The sequence below is a fragment of the Perca flavescens genome, chromosome 7 (genome assembly GCF_004354835.1).
Source record: "Perca flavescens isolate YP-PL-M2 chromosome 7, PFLA_1.0, whole genome shotgun sequence".
NCBI lineage: Eukaryota > Metazoa > Chordata > Actinopteri > Perciformes > Percidae > Perca > Perca flavescens.
Window position 1 is genome coordinate 5,079,369 of NC_041337.1, and position 25,589 is coordinate 5,104,957.

At 40.7% G+C, this 25,589-nt stretch overlaps 2 protein-coding genes across 5 annotated transcripts in view; one reads left to right on the forward strand and one right to left on the reverse strand.

Moving 5' to 3' along the window:
• Positions 1-14,805, forward strand: part of rgs19 (regulator of G protein signaling 19) — a 47,525-nt gene extending 32,720 nt beyond the window's left edge. For 3 of the 4 annotated variants that reach the window (XM_028583528.1, XM_028583526.1, XM_028583527.1), the window contains 4 exons: positions 2,210-2,382; positions 2,815-2,907; positions 3,950-4,184; positions 14,082-14,805. In XM_028583528.1, coding sequence (XP_028439329.1) covers positions 2,210-2,382; positions 2,815-2,907; positions 3,950-4,184; positions 14,082-14,270 — 690 coding nt within the window. In that variant the 3' untranslated portion in view covers positions 14,271-14,805. The remainder of the gene's footprint in view (positions 1-2,209; positions 2,383-2,814; positions 2,908-3,949; positions 4,185-14,081) is intronic. The other variant, XM_028583525.1, reaches the window with a different exon arrangement.
• Positions 14,806-25,092: 10,287 nt separating this feature from the next.
• The window catches only part of tcea2 (transcription elongation factor A (SII), 2), a 14,967-nt gene continuing 14,470 nt past the window's right edge, over positions 25,093-25,589 (reverse strand). The window contains exon 10 of the mRNA XM_028584066.1: positions 25,093-25,446. Coding sequence (XP_028439867.1) covers positions 25,438-25,446 — 9 coding nt within the window. The 3' untranslated portion in view covers positions 25,093-25,437. The remainder of the gene's footprint in view (positions 25,447-25,589) is intronic.

Below are 25,589 nucleotides of genomic sequence, written 5' to 3' on the forward strand. Positions count from 1 at the left end.
GCAGATGTTGTTGGACGTTGATGACGAATACGGCTGTGCTCCAAAGTGTGAGCGCGGCTAAAGTGGTAAAACAAGTTTATGGTATTACCAGTGTTGGTCTGACGACATTGGTCTGACTACGGTCAGACTTAGAAAATCCCCAAAACTGCCATACTGACTTTTCCTGTTTTATCAAAAATGTCCTCGCTCGCTCCGGCACTCACTTTCCACTCCACGCCGGTTCTGTTATTGAAGAACACGAGACAGCGATGTGGTGCAACCAAACATGATACTGTTACATGATTGGCTGTTAGAGTGTCACTCCCCACGTTGCTAGGTTGCCAGAGAGTGAGGGCCTTTGTTCATGCAACCAAACTTGATTCACAACCTCTGGTTTCTTCTGATGAAGAAAAACAAGTTATCGAACGTTTTATCAACCGCATTTTCTATTGATATTGATTATGTGTCTATCGCGATACATATCGTTATCGTTTTATCGCCCAGCCCTACACACAAACACACACACACATACACACACACACACACAGTGCACATGCATACACACACATAAAGGCGCATTCAGATGTACAAAGAAAAGTAAGCTTACTTGTCTTGTGTGTTTGTGTGTTTGTGTTGGCTTACACTTTGTGTGTGTGTTTGTGTTGGCTTACTTTTCTTTGTACATCTGAATGCGCCTTTATGTGTGTGTATGCATGTCTCTTTTGTGTTTTTTTTTATATATATATATATATATATATATATATATATATATATATATATATTATATATATATATATTTATTATTCAGTATATTTGCTGTCCACGGGGCCTAGTGATGTACACTATGTGCTCATACTTGTGTTACTTCCTGGCCCATACGTCCCGAGATTACAAATTGAATCTGTGTGTGTGTGTGTGTGTGTGTGTGTGTGTGTGTATGTGTGTGTGTGTTTGTGTGTATGTGTGGTCACAGCTCAATCACATGATGCATCACATTGCCTGGTCTGTCTCCATACCCGCTCTCTCACACTTCCTCTTTTCTACATGGTGTCTCTCTCTCTCTCTTCTGCCGTACTCTGCCATCTCTCTAAGTTTGTAATTCTCTTGTTTCCCTCTTTCTCTCTTCGTCTTTTTCTCTATAATCTCTTTCTTGACTTCTTTTAGCGTCTCTTATCCTTTTTGTTAAATCTCTCCCTCTCTTAGCTCTTTGTGTGTTTCTTCCAATCCATTCATTTATTTCCCCCTGTCTCGCCGTCTTTCTTTCCGTCTCAATCCCCACCTCTTCCCCATCCCATGCACTGTTTGAAATTAAAAAAGAGTGTGCTGACTGGAACGTCGTCAAAGACTGAATAATTTTTTTTTTTTTCATCTTGATCTAAATCAGCAGCTTTATGTTCCATTCTTTTTTTTGCAAAGAAGTGCTCATAACTGCCTTCTAGTCACTGAAATGTGTGACAGATCTGTCTTTCTTCTCTATTCTCCGCTTTATCTCTCCCTCCCGTCTCGAATTATAATAAAATTATTATCAATATTATCATGTCTGATTCACAGATACAGTATTCCCTAAACCAGGGGTGTCAAACTCAACTTCAGATCCTTCACTGTGAGTTAAGAATCAGCCGTCCTCTCTAAAGGCAAACATGCTATGTGTAGCATTTAAAAACAGTGACGCGCACGCACACACACACACACACACACACACACACACACACACACACACACACATATGTCCGTGCTTCCTCTGTAGGATGACTGTAAACAAAGGTGATCACGTGAAGACCAGTTCTACCCTGTTAGCGAAAGCAGAGTGAACTTTCCCAGACCTGCAGTGTGTTAGGGATCCAGCTCAGCTCTGCAAATGCAAATGCAAATGCAAAAAAAAAAAAAACAGCGAGAAGCTTACTGTTTTTTTTTTTTTTTTTTGGGATTCGCTTGTGGGCTTTCCAAAACTGTACCAATGTCTCAAAAATGAAAATCCTACATAAAAATACATTCGATGCAGTGGTTTCTCTCTGAAATGTAGAGGAGTGGAAGTAGAAAGTGGCATGAAAAGAAAGGACTTAGTAAAGTGCAAGTTTTTAAATAAATAAATACATTATTCAATTATTTAAACCAGCGGTTCCCTCACAAAAAAAAACAGTATCAAGTTGGGGGAATAGTGTAAATAAGGACAAAGAAATCACAGTATATGTGTGTGTGTGTGTGTCTCTCTCTGTGTGTGTCTGTGCAGTACACGGGTCCCATCCCGGCCGAGCGAGGGGGCGAGCTGGCCATGGGGGGAGGTCGCAGCGAGACCTCGGCACTGAGCGGGACGGGAGGGGGGCGGGGCATGACCACTACCCACAATTCCCAACGGCCCAACGCCTGCTGCTTCTGCTGGTGCTGCTGTTGCAGCTGCTCATGGTAGGAGACAAAAAAACACACACACTCACACACACACACACACAGAGGAATACATGGGACAGACCTGCTCACGATCACACACACACTGAGTCTCCAGACATTAGTCTGTGCAGTGATTAGGTCTCTATAGTTCAGTATAGTTCCCACTGTCTCTCACACACACACACACACACACACACACACACACACACACACACACACACTGCTGCTTTACCCTGCTGTTAACATAACTGTGGTTAGTGGTGTCATTAAATGAGATAGTAACATCATTGTAGGTGATTGAACATGTGTTTAAAGTTCTGACAGCAATTACTCTTCTGTCATTTGGTCAGCTGTGTGTGTGTGTGTGTGTGTGTGTGTGTGTGTGTGCGCGAGCGTGCGTGCGTGCGTGCACGTGTGTCCTGCCTGAGAGCGGTTTTATTATCATGTCAGTCTCACCGTCAGGAATGAAGAGGAGCGACGGTGGAGGAGGAGGAGAACATCACAGGACACCAAGATGGAAACCATACCAAACTGTGAAGCTTGGTGGGTCTGCAACGCTAACAGACACGCACACACACACACACACACACACACACACACACACACACACACACACACACACACACACACACACACACACACAAACACACACACGCACACATACAAACGCGCGCGCACACACACACACATACTGCTGCTGCTTTACCCTGCTGTTAACAACTGTGGTTAGTGGTGTCAGAGTGCAGAGTGCTACTAATATTATTTATATTTATATATATATATATATATATATATACATACAGATATTAGGGCTGGGACGATTTGCTTTTGTTGTTTGCACGCCACATGTCAGTCAGTCAGTCTGACATTTATTTCATTTGTAAAGAACAGTCCTTCCAGAAAGAGTTTTTTTTGTGATTTTTGCGGGCAGAAATCCTTGATTATGCGGCACGTTTTCTTAAAAAATGCGATGGAATATGCGGGATATTTATGCAATTTAATGCGATGAAATTGCGGGAACCTGCAAAAACTGCGGTTTGATGAAAAAGAGAAAAAAAAAGTGATTCCCCCCCCCAACACCCTGCTTTTCGATGATGTACACGTCGCGTTATTACGTCACTTCATAACATTCTAATGGCAACAGGGCGAAAATGGCTGCTCTTGTGTAAAGTAAACGCAACATTTTTCAACTTTCTGCTAAGATATATTATGTGACTTTTTTGCAACGAAAATGCGGGGATTATGAAGTCATACAAGCCCCGCATATTTTGCGCGGGAATCTGCAATTTATGCGGCGAAAGTGCGGAGTATTTGAAAAACTGCAGCCCCCGCATAAATATGCGGACTTTGGCTGATTATGCATTGAATTATGCGATCGCATAATCGCGTTTTTCTGGAGGGACTGAACGAAGTACATCACATGGATTTTCTGCGTTTTCTGCTTGCATGCATTGCACGCTAGCTACAAACTACCATTTAGTTTGTATGTAATGTCGTTATTGTCAACGTGCACCTCGGCATGTTAACGGTAATAAATAAACAAATGAAGAACTGAACCGTCTTTCCGCTCGTCCTTGCCCCCCAGCACCAAACCCTCGGCGGAAGAGATCCGGCTGTGGTCGCAGTCTTTCGACAAGCTGATGAAGAACCCGGCGGGGCGGAACGTCTTCCGGGAGTTCCTGCGGACGGAGTACAGCGAGGAGAACATGCTGTTCTGGCTGGCCTGCGAAGACCTCAAACAGGAAATCAACAAGAGCGCCGTGGAGGAGAAGGCGCGCTCCATCTACGAGGACTACATCTCTATACTGTCGCCAAAGGAGGTAGGGGAGCTGTCGGGTTGCTACGGTTACACCCCTGGTTTTTAACGCTCCTGCTGGTTCGTGGAGGGTTTTAGTTTTCAACCTGAACTATGGGCTGGGCAATAATTCAATATGATCATTTATCGTCTTCCAGTGGAATCATATCGTGATTAAATCATATATTGAGATATCGTGACCTACAATTATGTTGTCTAACTTGATAATAACAAGCACATACTAACTCAATTTTTTTTCAGAAAATCTGTTGAGAAACATTCTGAGGGAATATCATTTGATGAATTGCGGATGTGTTTTAACATTTTTAACACACTTTTTTTGTGCACGCATGTAAACATAGTCAGTATATAGCTGGAAGAAAAATTATTTATTTTCTCTCTATAATTTCCCTTGAAACTGATATTGATGATTATTTATCTAAAATCTCATTGTAAAAAAAATATTTTGTGAAAGCACCAATAGTCAACCCTACAATAGCTTCACAATATCAACATCTATGTATTTGGTCAAGAGTATCACGATATCTGATTTTCCCCTCATCGCCCAGGCCTAACCTGACGTGCCCACATTCAGAATTATTATTTTTTTTTACTTTTAGATTTGATTTGGTTTCATGGTGTAGCACACAAATGCAATGCTCTCTGGAAGCTGAGGGTTAATTCTAAAATGTCCCTAACATCTCTTGAATGCACTGACTAGGCTTTGCCTAGCTCGGCCACGTCACAGTCTAGCAGGTAGGGCTGGGCAATATATCGATATTATATTGATATCGCGATATGAGACTAGATATCGTCTTACATTTTGGATATTGTAATATCGTAAATGGCTTTTCCTGGTTTTAAAACCTGCATTACTGTAAAGTCATGTCATTTTCTGTGTTACTAGACTGTTCTAGCTCTTCTATTATTTTTTACCTTTACCCACTTAGTCATTATGTCCACATTACTGAAGATTGTTTATCTTAAATCTCATTGTGAAGATGTTTTGTTAGAGCACCAATTGTCAACCCTAGAATATCGCCACAATATTGACATCGAGGTATTAAGACAAGAATATCACAATATCAGATTTTTTCCATATCGCCCAGCCCTACTAGCAGGGGTCTTCAACGTTTGTTATGCCAAGGACTGCCTTCACTAAAAGAGAGATGGAGCAGAGCAGGGACCCCCTACTACATGTACTGTGTAAAATTGAGTTGCATATTAAACTGGGCCTACAATAACGTGTAGGGCAGCCTAAAGCCTTTATACATACCCTTTTTGCTTAGAATACCAGTTGGCATGATTTTATAAATCATGTTTTGATGTCAAACATACACACATGTGGCACAGTGAATCCTTAGGATGAACTGAATCTATGGATGGCTACCTTACCTATAGGCCAGTAAGTCTATCATCAATAAAAAACTTCTTTTTTTAAATCACAAATAGGCTGATTTATATTTGCTAATAATATGTTGAAATAATTTGTAACTCTGAGGACCCCCTAGGGTCCCTGACCCCCTGTTGAAGATCTCTGGAGATTAGGGCTGCTTTTGGTTAAAACTGACTGTGATAAAGATAAAAATAAAAATAAAAACATGGTTTTAAAAAATAAAGCTGCAACACATGGAAAACTATATTATATAAAAAACATGCCTATCCTGAGAATGCTCTTTCAGCTGTTTAAACAAGAATAACAGATTAAAGAGCCCCTATTATCCTCTTTTTCAGCATCATATTTGTACTCCTGGGGTCCACTAGAATAGGTTTACATGATTTGATGTTCCAAAAACATATTATGTTTCTTATAATGCCCATTGCTGCAGCTCCTCTGCCTGAAACACTCTGGCTGAGCTCTTGACTCCGCCTTCCTGAAAAGCCCAGTCTGCTCTGATTGGTCCGCTGGCCCACTCTATTGTCATTGGTCAACCAAATTCAAACAAGCCACTGGGCGGGCTGTTTGCTCAGACAGCACCTATGGGCAACACAGATGAAAAACTAGGCTGGCTATCTCAATCAGTGACATCACTAACTGATGAATTTCAAACAGGAACGTGGGCGATTATTTTTTGGCAGAGAAGAAGTGCTGTCTGGGGGAGAGGAAGCTCCATTTGGAGGGAAATGTTAATTTTCAGCCGAGAGGCAGCGGCGTTAGAACAGCGCCGTGAATCTATGCCAATTCATCACTACAAATGGAAACTGTAGCAAGCATCTCGCTATCACTAACGTTATCCACATTTACGTTTAGATGCAACAACTGATAGATCTAGCTACAAAAAACCTGGAAGTCGGAAAGTTAGGATGGAAGTACAAAGAGTGGTTGTTATGGAGATGATACACCATCTCATCTCGTCGCATCGGGGTGAACTGGCGGCTTTCAGAACGCTGCAGTAGGGCTGGATGATTAATCGAAAAATAATTGAAACCGAAATTCAGAGCCTATAACCGACGTCATTTTACCAAGTCGGTTATTTCGGTCTTTTAATCCTATTAATATTTCCGCGGTCGCCCACTGTGTGTTAATGTACTTTCCCCTTAAAACATATTACGGCCTCTGCGTGTGCAGTCACGTGACTCCGCCCCGTCCAGTCTGCGACATTGAAGCAACATGGAGGAGAACTCGAACACCGAGTCAACTCAGCAACAGGAGCCGGAGCCGCTCGTACCAAAAAAACACGCAGTGTCCGTCGTTTGGACACATTTTGGTTTCAATAAAGAACAACAAACTCAAGTCAAATGCAAACACTGCAGAAAAACTGTTACAGCGACCAAAGGTAATACCAGCAATCTATTTCAACACCTGGAGCGCAATCACATTACCGAATATGAACAGTGCATGGCTCAAAAAAAGAGAGGCTGACAATCGCCCAGCAACAAGTGCCTCCACAAAGCAGGTGTCAATAACACACGCATTTACAAATGCTACACAATATGAAAAGGATTCAAGAAAATGGAGAGAAATAACTGACTCCATTAGTTACTACATCGCGAGGACATGGCTCCCATAGCTACGGTGGAGCACAGTGGGTTTAAACAACTCGTTAAAACACTCGACAGAAGATACACTGTGCCATCGCGACAATATTTTTCCCAAACTGCGCTGCCCAACATGTACCAAACATGTCGTAAAAAAGTATCTGTTCAACTTAAGCACTTTGCAGCCACATCTGATCTGTGGTCAAGTAGGACGATGGACCCATCTGTGAGCCTTAGGGCCGTGACACATCAGGCCGATTATCGGCCGTGGGACAGTCTGGCGAAGTCAGTGACTCAAATCGGTTCGGTGTGTCCCGTCGGTCCCGCTGTCTGCGTTCATTTTGGCCGACCTGACATGTTCAGTCGGCGGCAGGGCAGTCGGCACTCACCCGGAAATGACGAGCGGAATGAGGTGACTACAGTCTCTCAAAATCTGATGAAAATCTTTTAAACTGACCTTTGTTGAGCTGAAATGAAGACAGATTCAGCAACTGCACCGCCTATTTCTCGCTTAAAATGTTTTCAGAAACACGTTTCAGTGAACTATTTTAGTACAATATGAGATCGTATTCTGAACGAGCCGCCATGACAGTCCAGGTCTGAATATCCGGAGAAAACAAACCCATGTGACGCGTTCGTCCAATCAGCTGCCGGTTTTCATTTCTTGGGCGACATTACAGATTAGCGCCGCCTGCTGTTATGGAGGCGTATTACGTCTCGTCTCCTCTCGTCTTTTTGATGTGTCCCGAGGCAGTTTTTTGGACCTCGGGGACGCGACATCATATCGACGGGGTTTTCTGTCAACGGTCGGCCGTCGGCTATATGTGTCTACACCATTACATTGCACTACATTGACGATGAATGGAAGCTGCGCAACAGGTGCCTTGAGACTAGGGCTGTGCTCGATTGAAAAAATTCTTAGTCGACTAACAATCATTCAATTTTATCGATTAATCGATTAGTTGATTTAATCGACAGATCTGTAAATCTGAGTTTCTCCACAAAGAGTCATGCAAAAGCACCACTTTAATTCTTGTGTTTACCAAGATGTGCTTGTACGTTTTTTGGAAATAAGTCATTCAGCATGAAAAAAGTATAAAACATAACTAATCGACTAAAAAAAAATCTAAGTTGACTAAGACCAAAACGACCGATTAGTCGACTAATCGACTAAGAGGGAGCAGCCCTACTTGAGACAGCATATTTTCCAGTCGATCACACGTCAGAGATGAACTTTTTTTTTTTTACATTAAAACTTAAATTACTTTTTATAAGACGTTTTTATTTCATTGTAAAATCTACTGTTGTAGATTTCAGTTCAGATGTTTGAATTATTTAATAAATAAGCATTAATTGCTAACTGTGGGTGTCCTTATTTTAGAATCACAAAGATAGGATTATGCACTTTTTCATTAGGAAAAAATAACCGTGAACATATTTACAGTATAAGAAAAGATTTTTTTTTTTTTAAATAATCCTTCAATAATTGTAATCGAGGTAACTTGTTCGATTAATCGTGATTATGGTTTTAGCCAAAATCGTCCAGCCCTACGCTGCAGACCGACGCCTTGCAAGTTTACACTCGTCTCATCGCAAATCATTGGCCTAAACTTGGTATAAGAGAGAGAGTGAGAGTTTTTTTGAGTTTTAAAACACCTATTTATTTACACATTGGACAAACACAGACAAATATACAACAATGGCATTGTTAGAATAATTTCATTATCAAATAATGTAATGAAGTTATAATAAGGTTGAGTTTACTTGCAAGTAGAATCAGTTTGCAAGTACAGAAAGTGACTAACGTAAGCCTCGAACGGTAGCTTATTTACGTGTGAAATACAATCCTAGAACAGAATTTGATGTTGTCAGTTGTCTATCTTGTCAGTTCAGATGTTGTCTCCTCTATCTGGTCAGACTCGATGGTGTCCCCTATATCTGGTCAGAGAGACGCATGTTCTGTCCTCGATCCCCAGTCAAGATAGACAATGACTCCATGTTATCTTGCGGGAACAAGTAGTCTTATGTTTTCTTACTATGCAAATAGTTTAATTTAACAGACAGAGAAGAGTAGTTATCACTATAATATTATTCTATGCAAACAGTTTAATAAATAACAAGAGAGAAAATATGTATCATAATTTCCCTAACAGCCATGAAATAAAAAAAAAGCCATTAAACCAAAAATAAAACAGGTGCGATGGACTGTAACGTGACGGTTGACTCATGTGAATGGGTCCAGGGTGAGTTGAATGCGCGTCGGCGCAGCATTTGTGTTTTTTTAGGATATCTGGTCATGGGTCACATCTCTCTCCAGGCCATCTCACTCGCCCTTGCTCATAGCACTAGAGTTAACGTCACATCCAGTAACCACTGTTCGTCTGTGTTTGTCAGATGGCAGACTTGTGTCATTGTTTAAATTCCAAGAGATTCTCGCTAGTTAATCACTTCAGGAAGTTGAACCATCAGGCCAACGTTGCTCAAGGTCTGTTCTTTTGTCCAAGAAATAAAGTGATTTCGATTTAGGGAAGTACAGTGTTTTGAAAAAAACATTTTCTTACGTAAGATCTGACTGATGCTCGGTGAGTTTGTTTTCCAGCATGGCTGTTGCTCAGTCTGTGTCTGTCCAACATTTTGATTCACAGCATCTCAACAGCCATTTCCATCAACTTTACTGGATTATCGACAGGGGAGGGTGTATAGCCGCAGACAGTTTTTCCAAGTTTTTCCTCATCCCCAGATGATACTAATTCTGTGCGAAAAGTGCTTTAAAAAGTCTACAATATAAATCAAAATGTCTTTGACTTAGTGAAACCTGCACAAACCCTCTTTTCCCGTTGAACTTTTGAAATTTCCCTTGGGGTGGCAGTAGCTTTGTTGGACACGTGTCAAACTCCATGCCCGCGGGCCAAATCCGGCCCGTTGCATATTTAGAACCGGCCCGTATGTCAATTTGGGTTCACAATAAATGTTGGCCCTCCTAGTTGTGCGCCAAACCAAAAACAGAGGAAAGTGTTTTTTAAACTGCAGTTTCCTGACATTCAAAGCAGAATATGGCAGATTTGCCGACTCTGAGACTCAGAAATTCCCGCCGGAAGCAGAGAATTTTCATATTCAGGCTGTGAAACAGGTTGTTGTTGATTTGCTAAATTCTATGACGGTTAAGGAACTCTTTTGATGACTTTTGTAGGGCGTCATGTCAACAAAAATGCGACAAAAAGCAAAAAATTTACTAAGAGGTGACAAATGTCTGAGAAAGCCACAAAAATGAGGAAAGAAAAGTGACATGCAGTAACAAAAGCACATCAATAAACTCTCCATGTCTGGCCCTTGGTGTGATTCTCTTTTTCCAGTGTGGCCCTCTGGGAAAATGAGTTTGACCACCCTGCTGGGAGGGTCTCTGGTTCAAATCCCCATACGGACTAAAGTACGGAGTGTGGACAGGTAGCTGGAGAGATGCCAGTTCACCTCCTGGGCACTGCCAAGGTGCTCTTGAGCAAGGCACGAACCCCCCCAAAACCGCTCAGGGTGCCTGTGCAGCAGAGCACACTCCCTGTGACATCATGTGTAGGACCTGTGCATGTGTGTGTATTTCAGGCCTGTGTGTAGTGTGTTTCAACCAAAGAGTGTCAATTGTAATTTCCCCACTGGGGATCGATAAAAAAGTATAATTATTTTATTATTTTATTTTATTATTACTTGTCATATGCAAAAATAAGTTTTTCTCGACTGCACTGTTTTGGATCATTGGGATCCGAGATCGAAATCATGATCAATATATGATTAGTTGCCCCACCCTAGCGTCAGGACGGGGGCAAAGGTTAGGGCTGAACATTACGGTCTTTGTTCAATCAAATGTAATAATGTGTTGCTTTTCCTTATCTGTCCAATATTTTATCGACTTTTTCTTTAAAATTTTTCCTAATCCGACCTGCAGCCTCTGTTGTGCTGAACTCGTCCTCTGTTAAATTGCTCTGCCGCTTCTTTATCTCCACGTAAATTGTGTCGCTCGCTGCACATTTAGAGGTTTCGATTTGTCAGCTGTTCTGCACGTGTTCTGCCCAGTTTTCACACCAGCACCCACCTCAAGAAATGTGAGCCCTGCTAATTGACCAAGTGATTATTGCTTTTGATAAACTTAGACATACTGTGACACACACGCATGCACAAACACACACACACACTAGAGTGCGCATCGGGCCGCATATTTCTGTCCGAGCCCAGCCCGCGTCCGACAGAGCAGCAACCCAACCCGACCCGAGCCCGACAGGCATTAAGATATTTATGTCTGGCGACCTCTAGCTCCCCAGTATGTACATGTAGTCCCTCCCAAAAAAAGATATTTATGTCCGAGCCCGACACAGTTAAGATCTCATTTTTTTCTCATACTAATGACACATGTACGTTTGTTTGTGTGGAAAGCTTTTGTTAAGCAACTGGAGGAAGGCACCGCACACACTGTGTACAAAACTTCCACTTATTCCACCAACTCTGCTCCGGTGGCATCCACACGTCTGCTTCCTCTTTCTCTATCTCTCTTCTGCCCACTTTGCACACACACACACACACACACACACACACACACACACACACACACACACACACACACACACACACACACACACACACACGCATTGAGCTCTCTTAAAGGAGCCGCGGCACCAGAGAACAGAAATTTCATATTTCCATCAGGCTTTCTACATAAGTTTTTTATCAGTTTGACTGGCGCTCTTGTTGCGCTACCTTCTCCTGCAGTGGTAAAATGGTTTTCTGACTGGAGAATCAGCGCCTCCCCCCCCGCCTCCCGCCTATCTCAATAAACCAACTCCCAGCAACCACATAATGGTTGTAGTTGGAAACAAGCATCCACTCGCATATTCTTTTGCCAATTTATCTAGAAATTCTTTTAAAATCTGCGATACATGAGGAAATCTGACTATTATCTGCTTTACTGCTATTTTTAACTGACTGTGTGTGTGTGTGTGTGTGTTTGTGTGTGTGGGTGGGTGTGTGTGAGAAACAGTGGTTGCTTTATTTAGTAGGAGCGCTGGAGGCCTTGCTTCGCCAGTGTGTGTGTGTGTGTGTGTGTGTGTGTGTGTGTGTGTGTGTGTGTTGGCATGACACTGGTGTGATCGTGTGTACAGTTGTCCACATGTGTATTAATGTGTGTTTACAGGAAGCTATAAATTGCTGCTCTCATCACCTTATGGCAGTAGAGGATTTTTATAGACACACACGCGCACACACTCTCAAATAGAGAGATATCCAGACGTGAGTTTGGCAGACAAGATGCATGCCTGGCTGTACGTCTGTCTGCTGTCTGACCTTTGGTAGGATGCCTGTCTCTCTTTTTGTGTGTGTTTGTGTGTGTGTGTGTCTTAAATAAATAAGAGCAGAAGGAAAACATGAGAGAAAGCTTGTCGTTCTATAAATATCTTCTGGTGCCTGTGGGGCCACTGTAAGAGAGTGTGTGTGTGTGTGTGTGTGTGTGTGTGTGTGTGTGTGTGTGTGTGTGTGTGTGTGTGTTTGTGTGTGTGTGTGTGTGTTTCAGTGCTGGAAACTGAATGTATTCATGCCTCTATGGAAGTTAATTAATAACAAAACTACAGAGTACAAAACAACTTCAAACTTTAAAGGGTAACTTCGTTTTTTTTTTGTTCAACCTGGGCCCTATTTTCCCATGTTTTTGTGTCTAAGTGACTGATGGGAACAACAATCTTTGAAATTGGTCCAGTATTAAGCGAGATCGCTGCAGTCGGCAGTCAGCCAAACAAGTTGCAATGTAAGTTAAAAGGGCAACTGGGAACCTTCAATTTACAACCACAGAAGTGCTGTTCTACCACTAACAGGATCAGATTATTATTCTAAGTGTCTGACAACAATATGTAAAGGATCTCTACAGCGATAGACCTTTTTGTTAAAGAGTAAGATCCTTTTTGTTTAACATGAAACAGCCCCGTAATCACCATCAACCAAACCAGACCAGACTCCACGTAAATAAATAGTAATTTCATCATCGTGAAACACACTTCATTCAAAGTCGACAGAAACGAAATAAAACTAGCAAAAGCCGTCTCGGTTTTTCTTTCCACTGTTCCAACAATCACCACTCTGGTTTGGTTGAAATAAACCCTTAATTCACCCATTTATATGTGGAAATATGCTGGCTCTATACACGCTAAATGTCCTGATTAATTACATGGAGTCTGGTGGAAATATGCTGGCTCTATACACGCTAAAAGTCCTGATTATTTACATGGAGTCTGGTGTGTTTTGGGATGGCGATTTCAGAGCTATATAGCAATATTTGTTAAAAGCAAAATATATGTCTAACCATTCTGAATGAAGTATTGTGGTGCTGCAGAGACGTCCCAGCCTACAAATCCAATCCTACAGACTAAATCCTCGCAAAAATCACAATATAATCGGTTTCATTTTAATATTTTTCAATGAAAATGAGAATTATGATACAAAATGATCATTCCCTCCAATACCGTGAATCATATCGCAATATCAGTCAAAATAAAAATCCAGGACCGTTGCAGATTTTGATCCAGCCTGCATATCAATTTAGGTTCCCAATCATCTTTGGCCCACCTAGTTTTTGCTATTTGCTATTTCCAATAGTTTTGTCATTTTCTGAAGTTTTTGTCACCTTTTCCCACGTTTTTTTTTGCTACGAAGGCTGAGGAACATTTTTTTCCAGACTTTTTTTAGGACTGTATGTCGACCAAACTGTAAGTGAGAAGATGCAACAATACAGTTGAAGATATTTGACTTTTTAAATAATTAATAAAAGCATGTCAATAAACTATACGTGATTCTCATTTGGGGCCCTTAGTGAAATTGAGTTTGACACCCCTGTGTATTAGTCTATGGGCAGCCATTTCTTTAATGTGTTTGTTTTCTCCCTTATCTAAACCAAACTAAATGTCTCCTCCAGGTGAGTCTGGATGCCCGGGTTCGAGAGGTGATCAACAAGAAGATCCAGGACCCGACGCCTCACGTGTTTGAAGACGCCCAGCTACAGATCTACACGCTGATGCACCGGGACTCGTACCCGCGATTCCTCTCCTCCAGCATCTACAGGTCGCTCATTCACGGCGGCTCACGTACCTCCTCCGAATCCTAAATCCCCACGCCATCTTCTGGTCCTGCACTTCCAGGATCCATGCCAGACCATTTTCCATCGCTTCTTTAACTACGCTCATCCCAGTTACAACACTCTCCACAAAACGATCGGACGATTCCTCGCCTCCTCACCACATCTCTCAGATCACTGCCACGACTTCCTTCTCATTTCTTGTTTTCTTCCTTTTGTTTCTTTACTCCTACTATTGTCTCTTGTTCTCATTAAATCTTTTTGGTGCTTTTTCCTGTCTTTAGTTCTACTCTTATCATTTCTCCATTCCATTCTTCCAATTAGTAAAGTTCATCCACGTTCGGGCCGCATGGCCCGAAAACGTTCTGCCTATTGCCATACAAATGATCAAGTAAACCTATTGAATGATATAATGTGACCCACTCTTATTTATATGGGTACCATCTAGGACATAGTGCGCAACTTTTTGATATTATTTTTTGGCGTCCGGTAACTTTCCCGCGCCAAAACTCGAGTGAAGATAATGACCTCTTCTTTAGAGTCCATCATGTTTTTTTAATCCTCCGTGTCCTCCTTGGCTACTAGCAACTGCATCAAGGAGGGGGGGAGTCACGGAAGGCTTGTATCATGTGGACGCGCCAACAGTGTTGTTGTCATTACTTAGAATTCCTCCTGGGGGCGACAGAAACTACACACTATAGCTTTAATTAATTCCATTTTCATTAACTATTTCCAGTTATTTCAAATTGTATTTTATTTGGCCAAAATATTAAACGTAACTTAAACGTGAAAAAACAAAGCATTTAGATCAGTTTGCCAAACTAATCTCAAATGGGAACTTTGCTGATTTTCAATCTGCTGTACATGATTTTTTTGCGGGTTTTGTTTTATTTATCTCGAACAATTACTGTAACAGACAAAAATAAGAAAAAAAATCAGCTAAAAACAGAATTAAGACAAAATCATATACAAATCAATCCGATTCCATTAAAAAACAAACGAGTTCGAGAAGTGGCAGGCAGAAGCATAATGCTTATAAAGTCCTGCCCCTACTTTACAATACATAATACAACAGAACAAATAGATATGCATGTACAGCATACTATACTGTACAGCATACTATACTATAATCCAATTTAGGGCCTTTATCTTGTCCCTTCACCTCCATCCTTTTATTCATCCTTTCAACCAACTTCTTCTACTTTAGAGCCTCCTTTCATCCCTCCTAGCTAGTGTTGGGCATCGTTTTGATTTGAATGATTCGGATTCCAATTCCGAGTCTTCCTTTCGATTCCGGTTCTTATCGATTCCTATTCTTTGAGAGGTGGGGTTGAAACGGGGTCACATGCTTATTTCACAGATAAGAGGAACATTTTATTTGGATTCAGTGGTGGTTTACTAGCCTGGATGCCAGCCAAACTTAGCCCCGCCCACAACATTTTGAGGTTCGGTCTGGACTTGATGCGTTGTGGAGCGACTATGCTCCAACCAGAGCTGTTCGGACCAATCAAATTGTCAGGGCGGGCTTTATACGATGATGGACAGATGATCAACAGTAACGTAATTAACCACGTCACCACAGAGCATTCGGGTTGAATTTGTTTACAACAAAGATGGCTGCCGCTGGAGAATTGAGATGTGTAGATTCCACCATGGCGTCTGTTATAGAAGATATTGACAGCGCATTCATTTAAAAAGAGGAACAGAGAGCCGCGATCACGGCATTTGTCTATCGGAAAGATGTTTTTGCCATCCTTTTTACAGGATTCGGCAACGTCACATACTCCGTTGCTCTGATTGGTTGGATAGACATCCAATTGAGCGCAGAGGCATTTTCTGTTTCGGTTGAAAAACGCCCCATGATCACAGCCCAATGGAGCAGAATCAGGCTCCTATTCTGACTAGAATCTGACTTTGACGACGTCAGGCTAGTGTTTGACAGTTTTACCGGGCTTTTTCAACGTAAACGTAAAAGTGAAGCCACGCTAGAGTGCTGCTTACTGTGCTCCTTCTTGGCTGCAACACAGCAAGTCTGGAAGTACGGTGGCTGCAACGGAAACCCAAACTTGGAACCGATGATCGGATTCAAAACCAACATTTTTCTTGACGATTCCAATAAGAAAAAAAAAAACCAATTCCGTTGGAATCGTAATTTTTGAAACGATTCCAAGTTGGAACCGGTTCTCGATGCCCAACCCTACTCATCACCTCTCCTTTTGTCTTGTTTTCCACCTCAACGACTCCTAAACAGAAGGAAGCGATCTGCGTGTGGAAGTATTGCTTTGGGATACATTGGGGTGCACAGGGTTACTGGGGAGATTTGAATGCATTTCAAAGGGAGAACAGGGTTTCCGCGGGGGTCTTAAAAAGTCTCAAATTTTAAAATCTAAAACGTTATGCCTTAAAAATTCTTAAATCCACTGAAGTATTGTGTTCTAGGTCTTAAATCATTTTCAACAGGTCTTTATTTTCCTACGTCCATGCAACACTACCTCATTATGCTCTCTTTTTTTTTATTATTCTGTGGTGTTGTAGTTCTTTCTTTTGCTAGTCAAAATATAATTTTGCTGTATTATGACTACAAATGAGACCAACATGCAACTTATGTTGCAGCCAATCAGTTTTTGTGTTATGAGTCTTTCGGGTTGTACCACAGATATATTTTCTTCTTCTATTTCATTCTTTAGCTATGGGGAAGTGCAAGTGTAGCGATACTTGGCTTGAAAAAAAATGATGTGATTAAAGGTCTTAAATTTCATCCGTAATGGTCTTAAAATGGTCTTAAAAAGTCTTAAATCCGACCTGGTGAAACCTGCAGAAACCCTGGGAGAAACATACACCCGTGCCATGGATTTAAAGGTGGCTTTCCCCTTGACTCCGCCCGCCTCATCACCTTGTTTTTCTTTCTACTTTCGTTGTTTCTTTATCCGCTCTCGTTTGCTGGATCGATCATTTCACTCCTGCGATAAACAAACGGATGGATGGATGGATTCCACGTCCCTCCGACTACTGATTTACAAACAAGACAGACAAAGATGTCTATTTTTTAAGAGAAAACTATATGGAACATTTTAATGTTGATTTATTTTTGATTTTTTTTTTTTTGGTTTCTCCCACTCTGTCCCTCTTTCTGGGTTTTTATTTTTGCAAGAAGAGGAGGATTCCTCTGAGACTGTACTGATCCCCCACCTGACGCCACACCGCCGACACCGCACACAGGTGCAATAAACACTGGAGTTTGGAAAAAAAAAGAAAAAACATGCACACATTTACAACATTTGTGTTATTATACTTCAGGGCGTCTTTCCCTCCGTCCTGTCCAAATAATGACGATAATAACGTCTCCCAGAGCAACACATCTCGGCGCGTCAAAAAGCCACGCTTGGTCAGGGGCCTTCGGCGTTCGTTATTGACGCAAAAACGTCTCCTTGGTGTAGGGTTGGGCATCGTTTTGATTTTAACAATTCTAATTCAAATTTGGGGGGTGGGGGAGGGTGTCACAGTTTATTGGCCGGGAAGGACCAAAGAGGATCGAATGTTCTCCGTTATCTCGAAAGATCCGCAAGTTTAAACCCTAATAAGTGTCAGGGCTGGGACGGTATGCTTTTGTCCCGATACATTGGCGCCGATTCAATTTGTATTGCGATTTTTCATTTATTGCATTTCGATAACAAGGTTCAACGTTTTTTTTTTTTTTTTTTTTTTTTTTTCTTGTCCGATCTGGCAAGTGAAAAAAAATTATACTTGCCCAAAGTCAATTTTTACTGGCCCCTATACAAATAGATTTTATCGAAAAAGTACGAAAAAATGTCATAAAGCGTAAAAACAGGAAAAACATTATAGAAATGTCAGACTTAGGGAAAAAAACATCAAAAGCGTTGAAAAAAAAACAACAAATTAATTAGTAAAACAATGATGGGTTGTTATATTTACTTACCCAACATGGCATTTTAGTTGCCCCGGGCCATCGGGCAACCCGTATTGTTGAACCCTGGATAGTGTTATTATTATTATTACTGGGATTTTCTTTTCCTTCTTTAATAAAAACAAAGGTTGAATTACACACTTCTAGAGACAATATATCATGAGACATTTCTAAAAACGGACTGACATGCATTCTTCTTAGAAAACAATCAGCCAGTCTGACATTTATTTTGTGAAAAAGTATTATAAAAAATGTATTTTCTGCATTTTCTGCTTTCGCTCTGTTTTGCTGGAAACATATAATGTAGCAATGTACAGTGGTAACGTATACACAGAAAATATTTTTGTCAATCATTGGTAAAATAAAGATTCTAGGGAAAATAGTTGATTTTAAAAACCGCCGCTAAAAAATTACGATACATACGTGAATACATTTTTTTTTCCCCACCCTTAAGTATAGTAATACAAATACACACACACACACACACACACACACACACACACACACACACACCAGGGTGGCCTACCTGGGCCCTGCTGCTGCTGACCTCTGCCTCTGTGACCTCTCACACTTGACCTCACCACTGTCTGTCGCCCGCTCAGACGCCTGCTCCTGATTGGCTGCAGGAGGCTGCAGGGCTGAACTCTGGTTGGTCAATTCAGGAAAGGGGGTTGGGAGGAAATCCCAGGTGCAAAAAAAGTATATATAGATATATTAATGAGAAACGACTAATAAAAAATAAAAACATATAGAAGAAAAGATGTTATGTGAGATGGGACGCTTACACCCAGTGCTTCATGGGAAATGTAGTTTGAGGAAAACAGCTGTTTGTAGTTGTCTGCGGAGGCAGAAACAACAGATTTAAAAAAAAAAAAAAAGAAAATGATAAAAGAAATAAAGCGGCCTTTGTCTTTTACAGACTGGTCACTCAGAATGCATTTATCTTAGTATTGTTAATGTTATTTATTTTATATTTTGTTAAAACTGTGATTTTAATTGTACATATATAAACGGAAACCCTTGAACATCACACTGAGAAGCCGCGTCGTTTGTTCAGTGTTTGTGTGTGTGAGTGAATTTTCTGATCAGATGTGTCTCCACTGGGAATCAAACCCTCAACCTTGCCACCGTCGCTGCTTTGATATGATAAAGGCTTTATAAAATATGAGTTATAGAAATATATAGTTTTCGCAGCTCAGCATGAGGTTACAGGAAGAAAATTTCTAGAGTTTGGGTTCTTATGTTTATAGCCCGCCCAATATTTAGGAGTTTAAAAAAATCTAATAAGTGACAGCGATAGTTTTCTTTAGAAGATTAGGGCCAAAGAGAAAAATGTATTTGAGTTTAGTTTTATGTCAGAATTCTAAGGTAAAATTCTGAGTTAAAGGGATACACCACCGTTTGTTGAAATAGGGCTTTTCACGGTCTCCCCTAGCTGTAGATAGGTGGGCCAACGCATTTTTTTGTGCATGCATCGTTTTAGTCCGGTGCAACACCAGCAGCGCCGATGCTAGTTAGCTTAGCGTAGTGAATGGAATCCTATGTTGCCAGTTAGCATGTTGTGAGTAAAAGTGAGCCAACAAAATACAAAAAAACAACCTAATTACTTGCACCGAGACAAAAAATGCGTTGGCCCACCTATCTACAGCCAGGGTAGACTGTGATAAGATCTATTTCAACAAACGGTGGCGTATACCTTTAAAAGTCTCAGGATACAAATATTCTCCGAATTCTGACTCTAAACTCAGAACTCAAATAAATTTTACACACGTGGCCCTAATCCTCTTCCGTAGTTTTTTTTAACATAAATACATAACATAAACAATCTTGAGACAGACCCTTTTAGGTAGACGAGGCTTCTAAACTTACGGTGAAACTGCAGTTTGATGTGAAAGGGAACATAAACTGAGCAGAGACAGACAGAGCTGTTGCAGTCGACTCTCTCTCTGTGTTGATACTCACAACAATCAGTTCCTAAAGGAAACCAACACACACACACACACACACACACACACAACCTGTGAAACAGTCAAATGTGTGGTTTGTGTGTGGGTGCCTGGTCTTTTTCCACAGTTCCATGTAACTTGATATGTTTGTGTTTGGGAGTAATATGTGACACACACATACACACCTACAGATATACAGTGTATAGACACATGTCTCATACCTCTATATTCTCACACAAACGCACACTCTCACAGGCAATTCTTTATCTGTCCATACATGGCTTTTTCCCCCCCCAGCATCCCTCTCTCTAGTTTTCTGTTGATGTACACTGTTCACACAGGAATGGGTCAACGTGCAGATGGCTCTTCTTTTTAACCTTATTTGCTGCTTCACAGTTAGCCAAACTTTAACATGTGGCATGCCATTGCTAGTAAACCAGGAACAGTCCATTCAAATAGATCAAAGTAATACTACTAGAGCTAAAAGTCTGAAAATGTTAATATTATCCGTTATGAGTCTCCACATATTAGCCTCAATTTTACACTTTAATTGCATAAATATATACGAAGAATCATGCTGCATACAGTAAATACAACTTTTTCCTCTGCTATTTCTGTGTTAAGACGCATGTTCTCAAAATGACCATATGATGGCAGCACTTTTTTACACTTGACCTATTCTTATTTATGAGGTCAGCATGTATTTCAGATCTGTAAACTATTTTTAAGTGTCCTGGGGGAAAAAAAACTATGCAGAAAGAACTTTATCGTTCTTCTGCTACTTCAAAGTCAAATAGAAGCTATGTTGCTGTTGCTTTAGTTCAGTTACTTGTTATAAGCAGTTGCTTCAACGCTTATAAACTAAATCTAACTAGCTTTTAATGAACTAAAATAAGTATGTTTTCCCCCTATAAAATACTAATTACACAGTTCCTTCCAGTAAACATCAGATATTGGAAATAATAGTCCTGTAAAAGGGTTAGCAAATTGTTTAACACTAGTGTTTGATAAAAAATATTAGCAGTTAGCTAACGTACGGATATATTTTTTAGCTTAGCTAGCAACTGTTTAACATTAGTGTTTGCTAACATTAGCAGTTAGCTAATGTATGGATAATGTTGTAGCTAAGGCTAGCAACTGTTTAACACTAGTGTTTGCTAACATTAGCAGTTAGCTAATGTATGGATAATGTATTTTTTAGCTTAGCTAGCAACTGTTTAACACTAGTGTTTGCTAACATTAGCAGTTAGCTAATGTATGGATAATGTTGTAGGTAAGCTAGCAACTGTTTCACACTAGTGTTTGCTAACATTAGCAAATAGCTAATGTATGGATAATGTTGTAGCTAAGGCTAGCAACTGTTTAACACTAGTGTTTGCTAACATTAGCAGTTAGCTAATGTATGGATAATGTTGTAGCTAAGGCTAGCAACTGTTTCACACTAGTGTTTGCTAACATTAGCAGTTAGCTAATGTATGGATAATGTTGCAACTGTTTCACACTAGTGTTTGCTAACATTAGCAGTTAGCTAATGTATGGATAATTACAGGGCAAGTTACATGTTAACGTAGGAGCCCTTCTTTGATATCACCTTTTTTTTGTGAGGATGCTCCAAAGGTTCTCAGTAGGGTTGAGGTCAGGGGAGGATGGTGGGCCCAGAACTACATGAAGACTCATTTTCAAACAGTCTTGTTTACTGATGAGTGCCATGCAACCCTGGATGGTCCAGATCTCTCCCTCCCTCTCGCCTTCCCTCACTTTATTTCCCCCTCCCTCCCTCCCAGCTCAGCAGTGTTTCCACAACAAACAGGAGCTTTCTCACCACCGAGTCGTTTGGGAAACGGTCATGGCGACTTGGCTTTAAAGCCAGTTGTGATTTATTTGTAAATGAGTTATGATGTAAATCTGGTTCAGTAAAATGAACCGTGTCACAAGCAGGGGTGGAATGGAACTACTTAAGTCCACATGTTGAGGTACTTCTACGTTACTTGAGTCTTTTCTTTTCATGCCACTTTCTACTTCTACTCCGCTACATTTCAGAGAGAAATATTGGACTTTATACTCCACTACATTCTTCTGACAGCTGTAGTTACTAGTTACTTTACACATTAAGATTTTTGCACGTAAAACACATGTAGTTTCATTAATTATCTATTAATTATTTAATGAAACTACCCAACAATATAATTCCAGTCCAGCTGAAATGATTAGCCGATTTACATACTTTTACTTAAGTTTTAACATTTTCAATGCAGGACTTTGACTTGTATGGAGTATTTTTACAGTGTGGTATTAGTACTTTTTCTGAAGTAAAGGATCTGGACACTTCTTCCACCGCTGGTCCCAAGCCTCTCTGTTGTCATGAGGAGGAATTTCAAACAAGGGATCATATTTCTATTTTGTGTAACAGTTTGACTCTTACTCTAAATAAGAGTTGAATGTGTCCGTATAGAATCTCAAAGTGTGTTGCTGCTGGAATATCCCACATCAGAAACTGCCACAGATACTTCATTCTAATCAACGTGATCAGAAAACGGCATTTATTGAACTGTATCCTATTCAGAGGGTTGTATCCATGTAGACAGGGGATTTTGGGATGCCATTAAAGAAGAGATTTTCTTAATTGGCGGGCCGCTGCCCGTTCAGTAACCCAGAAACGGTCTTAATCTGCATTGCTATTTTTACTTGTTGTGAATATGAAGACAACAAGAAGTAATTAGGTTTTGTTTTTGTTGTTGTTGGGTCACTTTTACTCACGACATGCTAATGGCAACAAAGGATTCCATTCATTACGCTTAGCTAAGCTAGCGGTGGTGCCGGACTAAGACAATGCATGCACTGAGACAGAAATGCGTTTGCCCACCCATATAAATACCCTATTTTAACAAACTGTGGCGTATTCCTTTAAGTCAGACACACAGCTGACTTCTTTATAGGGATGTCAAGCAATAGAATGTGTACGCCAGGGGATTAGGGCCACATGGGGAAAATATGTTTGAGTGCTGAGTTTAAAGTCAGAATTCTGATTTGTACGGCCTTGTGTAGTTTCTTACCCTCTTAGATGTCGCTGTAGATTTTGCTGCACAGTACTGTAAAAACCTACAGTACAATACCACATTTCTTCAATACAGTAACATACACCAGTTTGTATTGCATTATGGGTAATTTTGATCAAGCAGGAAAGTTCTACAGTCATTTTAGGCTTGATGTAACTTTGATGTAACCTTGCTGTATGTGCCATGGCGATAATAGAGGATTACTGTAAATGGTGAAAGAGCGGCACCCGGCGTCACATCACGGAACACCAGCTCACGATCAGCAGCAGATGAAGAAGGAAGATTGCTGAAAGTTCAAGGTGTGTTTGAGTTTTTCAGACAAACTTTATTATAACGTTAGCTACATGATCAGGTTATGCTCTAGTTTAACTAGCTAGCTAACTAGCTACGTTTTGTGTAAGGCAACTAAGTAATGTTCGCTATAGGTTAACATAACCCAGTGAGCACCAACCTTTAGCACTTTAATGTGAATTTGTAGTTAAAACTGGATGTTGATCGCCCTCTTTTCAACCGGCTAAGATGCTGTTACACCAACGTTTAATCCATTACAATAACTTGTCATTTGTAGGTTGAAAGAGCAGATATTGATTATTCTGAAGAGAACGGTATTTCTTTAAAGCTATGTAAGGTTAACGTTACCATTAAGGTGAACAAGACGTAACATTAACGTTAATTTCAATGTAGTTAATGGTAATGTTTTATATTTTTAAATGTCAAGAATTTGGAACTAGACGTTAACGGTAAAGATGACTCTGGATTTAAGACAAGACCACAACTGCCTTTTGATCATTTTATAAAAGGCATTTCTTATGATACCCTTATGGCAATAATAGAGGTGAATGAAGAAGAAACTTAATTTGTTTTCTCTGGGTGTTTTTTTAATGGGAACGTAGATCTTTCAGATCAGTTTGAGGAGTGCCTATGGTTAGCATTTCCCACATTTTATCGTGGCATGCAGTGTGGATCTCGCCCTGCCTTGGTCTTGGGCTTGACTCGAAATGCCGCTCGGCGTCACACACCTTGCATTCTCCTAGTTTCGTACGATGTCTCACCTTCTGGTGTGCATACAGTTCCGTTTGATATCACACAAACACGTTCACGATAATGCCTTGTGTCTGTACACCGTGACATCGCTGGTGTCAACAATCGGTGGACGTAAAGTCAACCAGACTCTAGTCTCATACAGTTACATGGATGTTATATATGGAAATAAGACCTTATAATGTGCAAGGTTCTCCTTAATAATGAGAGAACTACCAAATATAGGAGGGCTTTTTCACGGGGGTGGCGACAAAGAAACCAACCAAAGAAAGAACGAGATCCAGGGTACAAGCGGCCAGAATGGGTTCCTACAGGAGGGTGTCTGGGGTCTCCCTTAGAGATTGGGTGAGCAGCTCAGTCATCCATGAGGAACTTTGAGTAGAGCCACTGGTCCTTCGAGTGGAAAGGAGCCAGTTGAGGTGGTTCGGGCATCTGGTAAGGATGCCCTAACCAGCTGTGCAGCTTTCCCTTCATTGTGGGAGGTGTCCCAGGCACGTCCAGCTGGGAGGAGGCGTCGGAGGAGACCCAGGACTAGGTGGAGGGATTATATCTCCAACCTGGCCTCAGGATCCCCCAGTCGGAGCTGGTTAATGTGGCTTGGGATAGGGAAGTTTGGGGTCCCCTGCTGGAGCTGCTGCCCCCGCGACCCCACCCCGGATAAGCGGACGAAGGGCTCATAATGAGGTCATGGCTGCTCTAAAAAGATGTTAATTAAAGAAAAAAGTAAATCTTCATCTGTAGCAAAATAATGATCGCTTATCTACGAATATGAAAGAATGATGAATAGGAATTACATGTACTTAGCAAGACGACCAAATTTCATTCAAATCTGTGAAAAAGCAGTTGAGATATTTGGATAAGGAAAAGAAGAAACTGCAGTGGCGAGGTCGTAATCCAAGAGAAATTTTAATAGAAACGTTAAGGGCAAAATATTGTGGAAGCACAACATGGCAAGGCCTACGTGTGAATTAGAGCTTCATCTAGCATAAGCAATAAACTCCAAGTGCTGCATAGAAAACTCATGAAACCATATACACAACATTAAGTGGCATATCTTTTCTCTAAATATATTACAGCTTTTTACTTTTATGTATAAAAAGAAATCATACAAAATAAAAACAAAAAACTAAATTCATTCTTTTGAAATCCAAATTCAATTCACTTCAGTCGGTTGTCTTCACGATAGAAGAACACACACACACACACACACACACACACACACATCCTCTTCAGCAGAACTGGAAGAAAGAGAGAAAGAAAGATTTGGGATTCAACATGGAAAACTCACATCTTATAATTTACATTCCATTGGACAATTTCTATAATAAAAATGCTGAAGACCTAAAATGATGGGTGCCCTGTGGCGTTTACCTGTAAATGG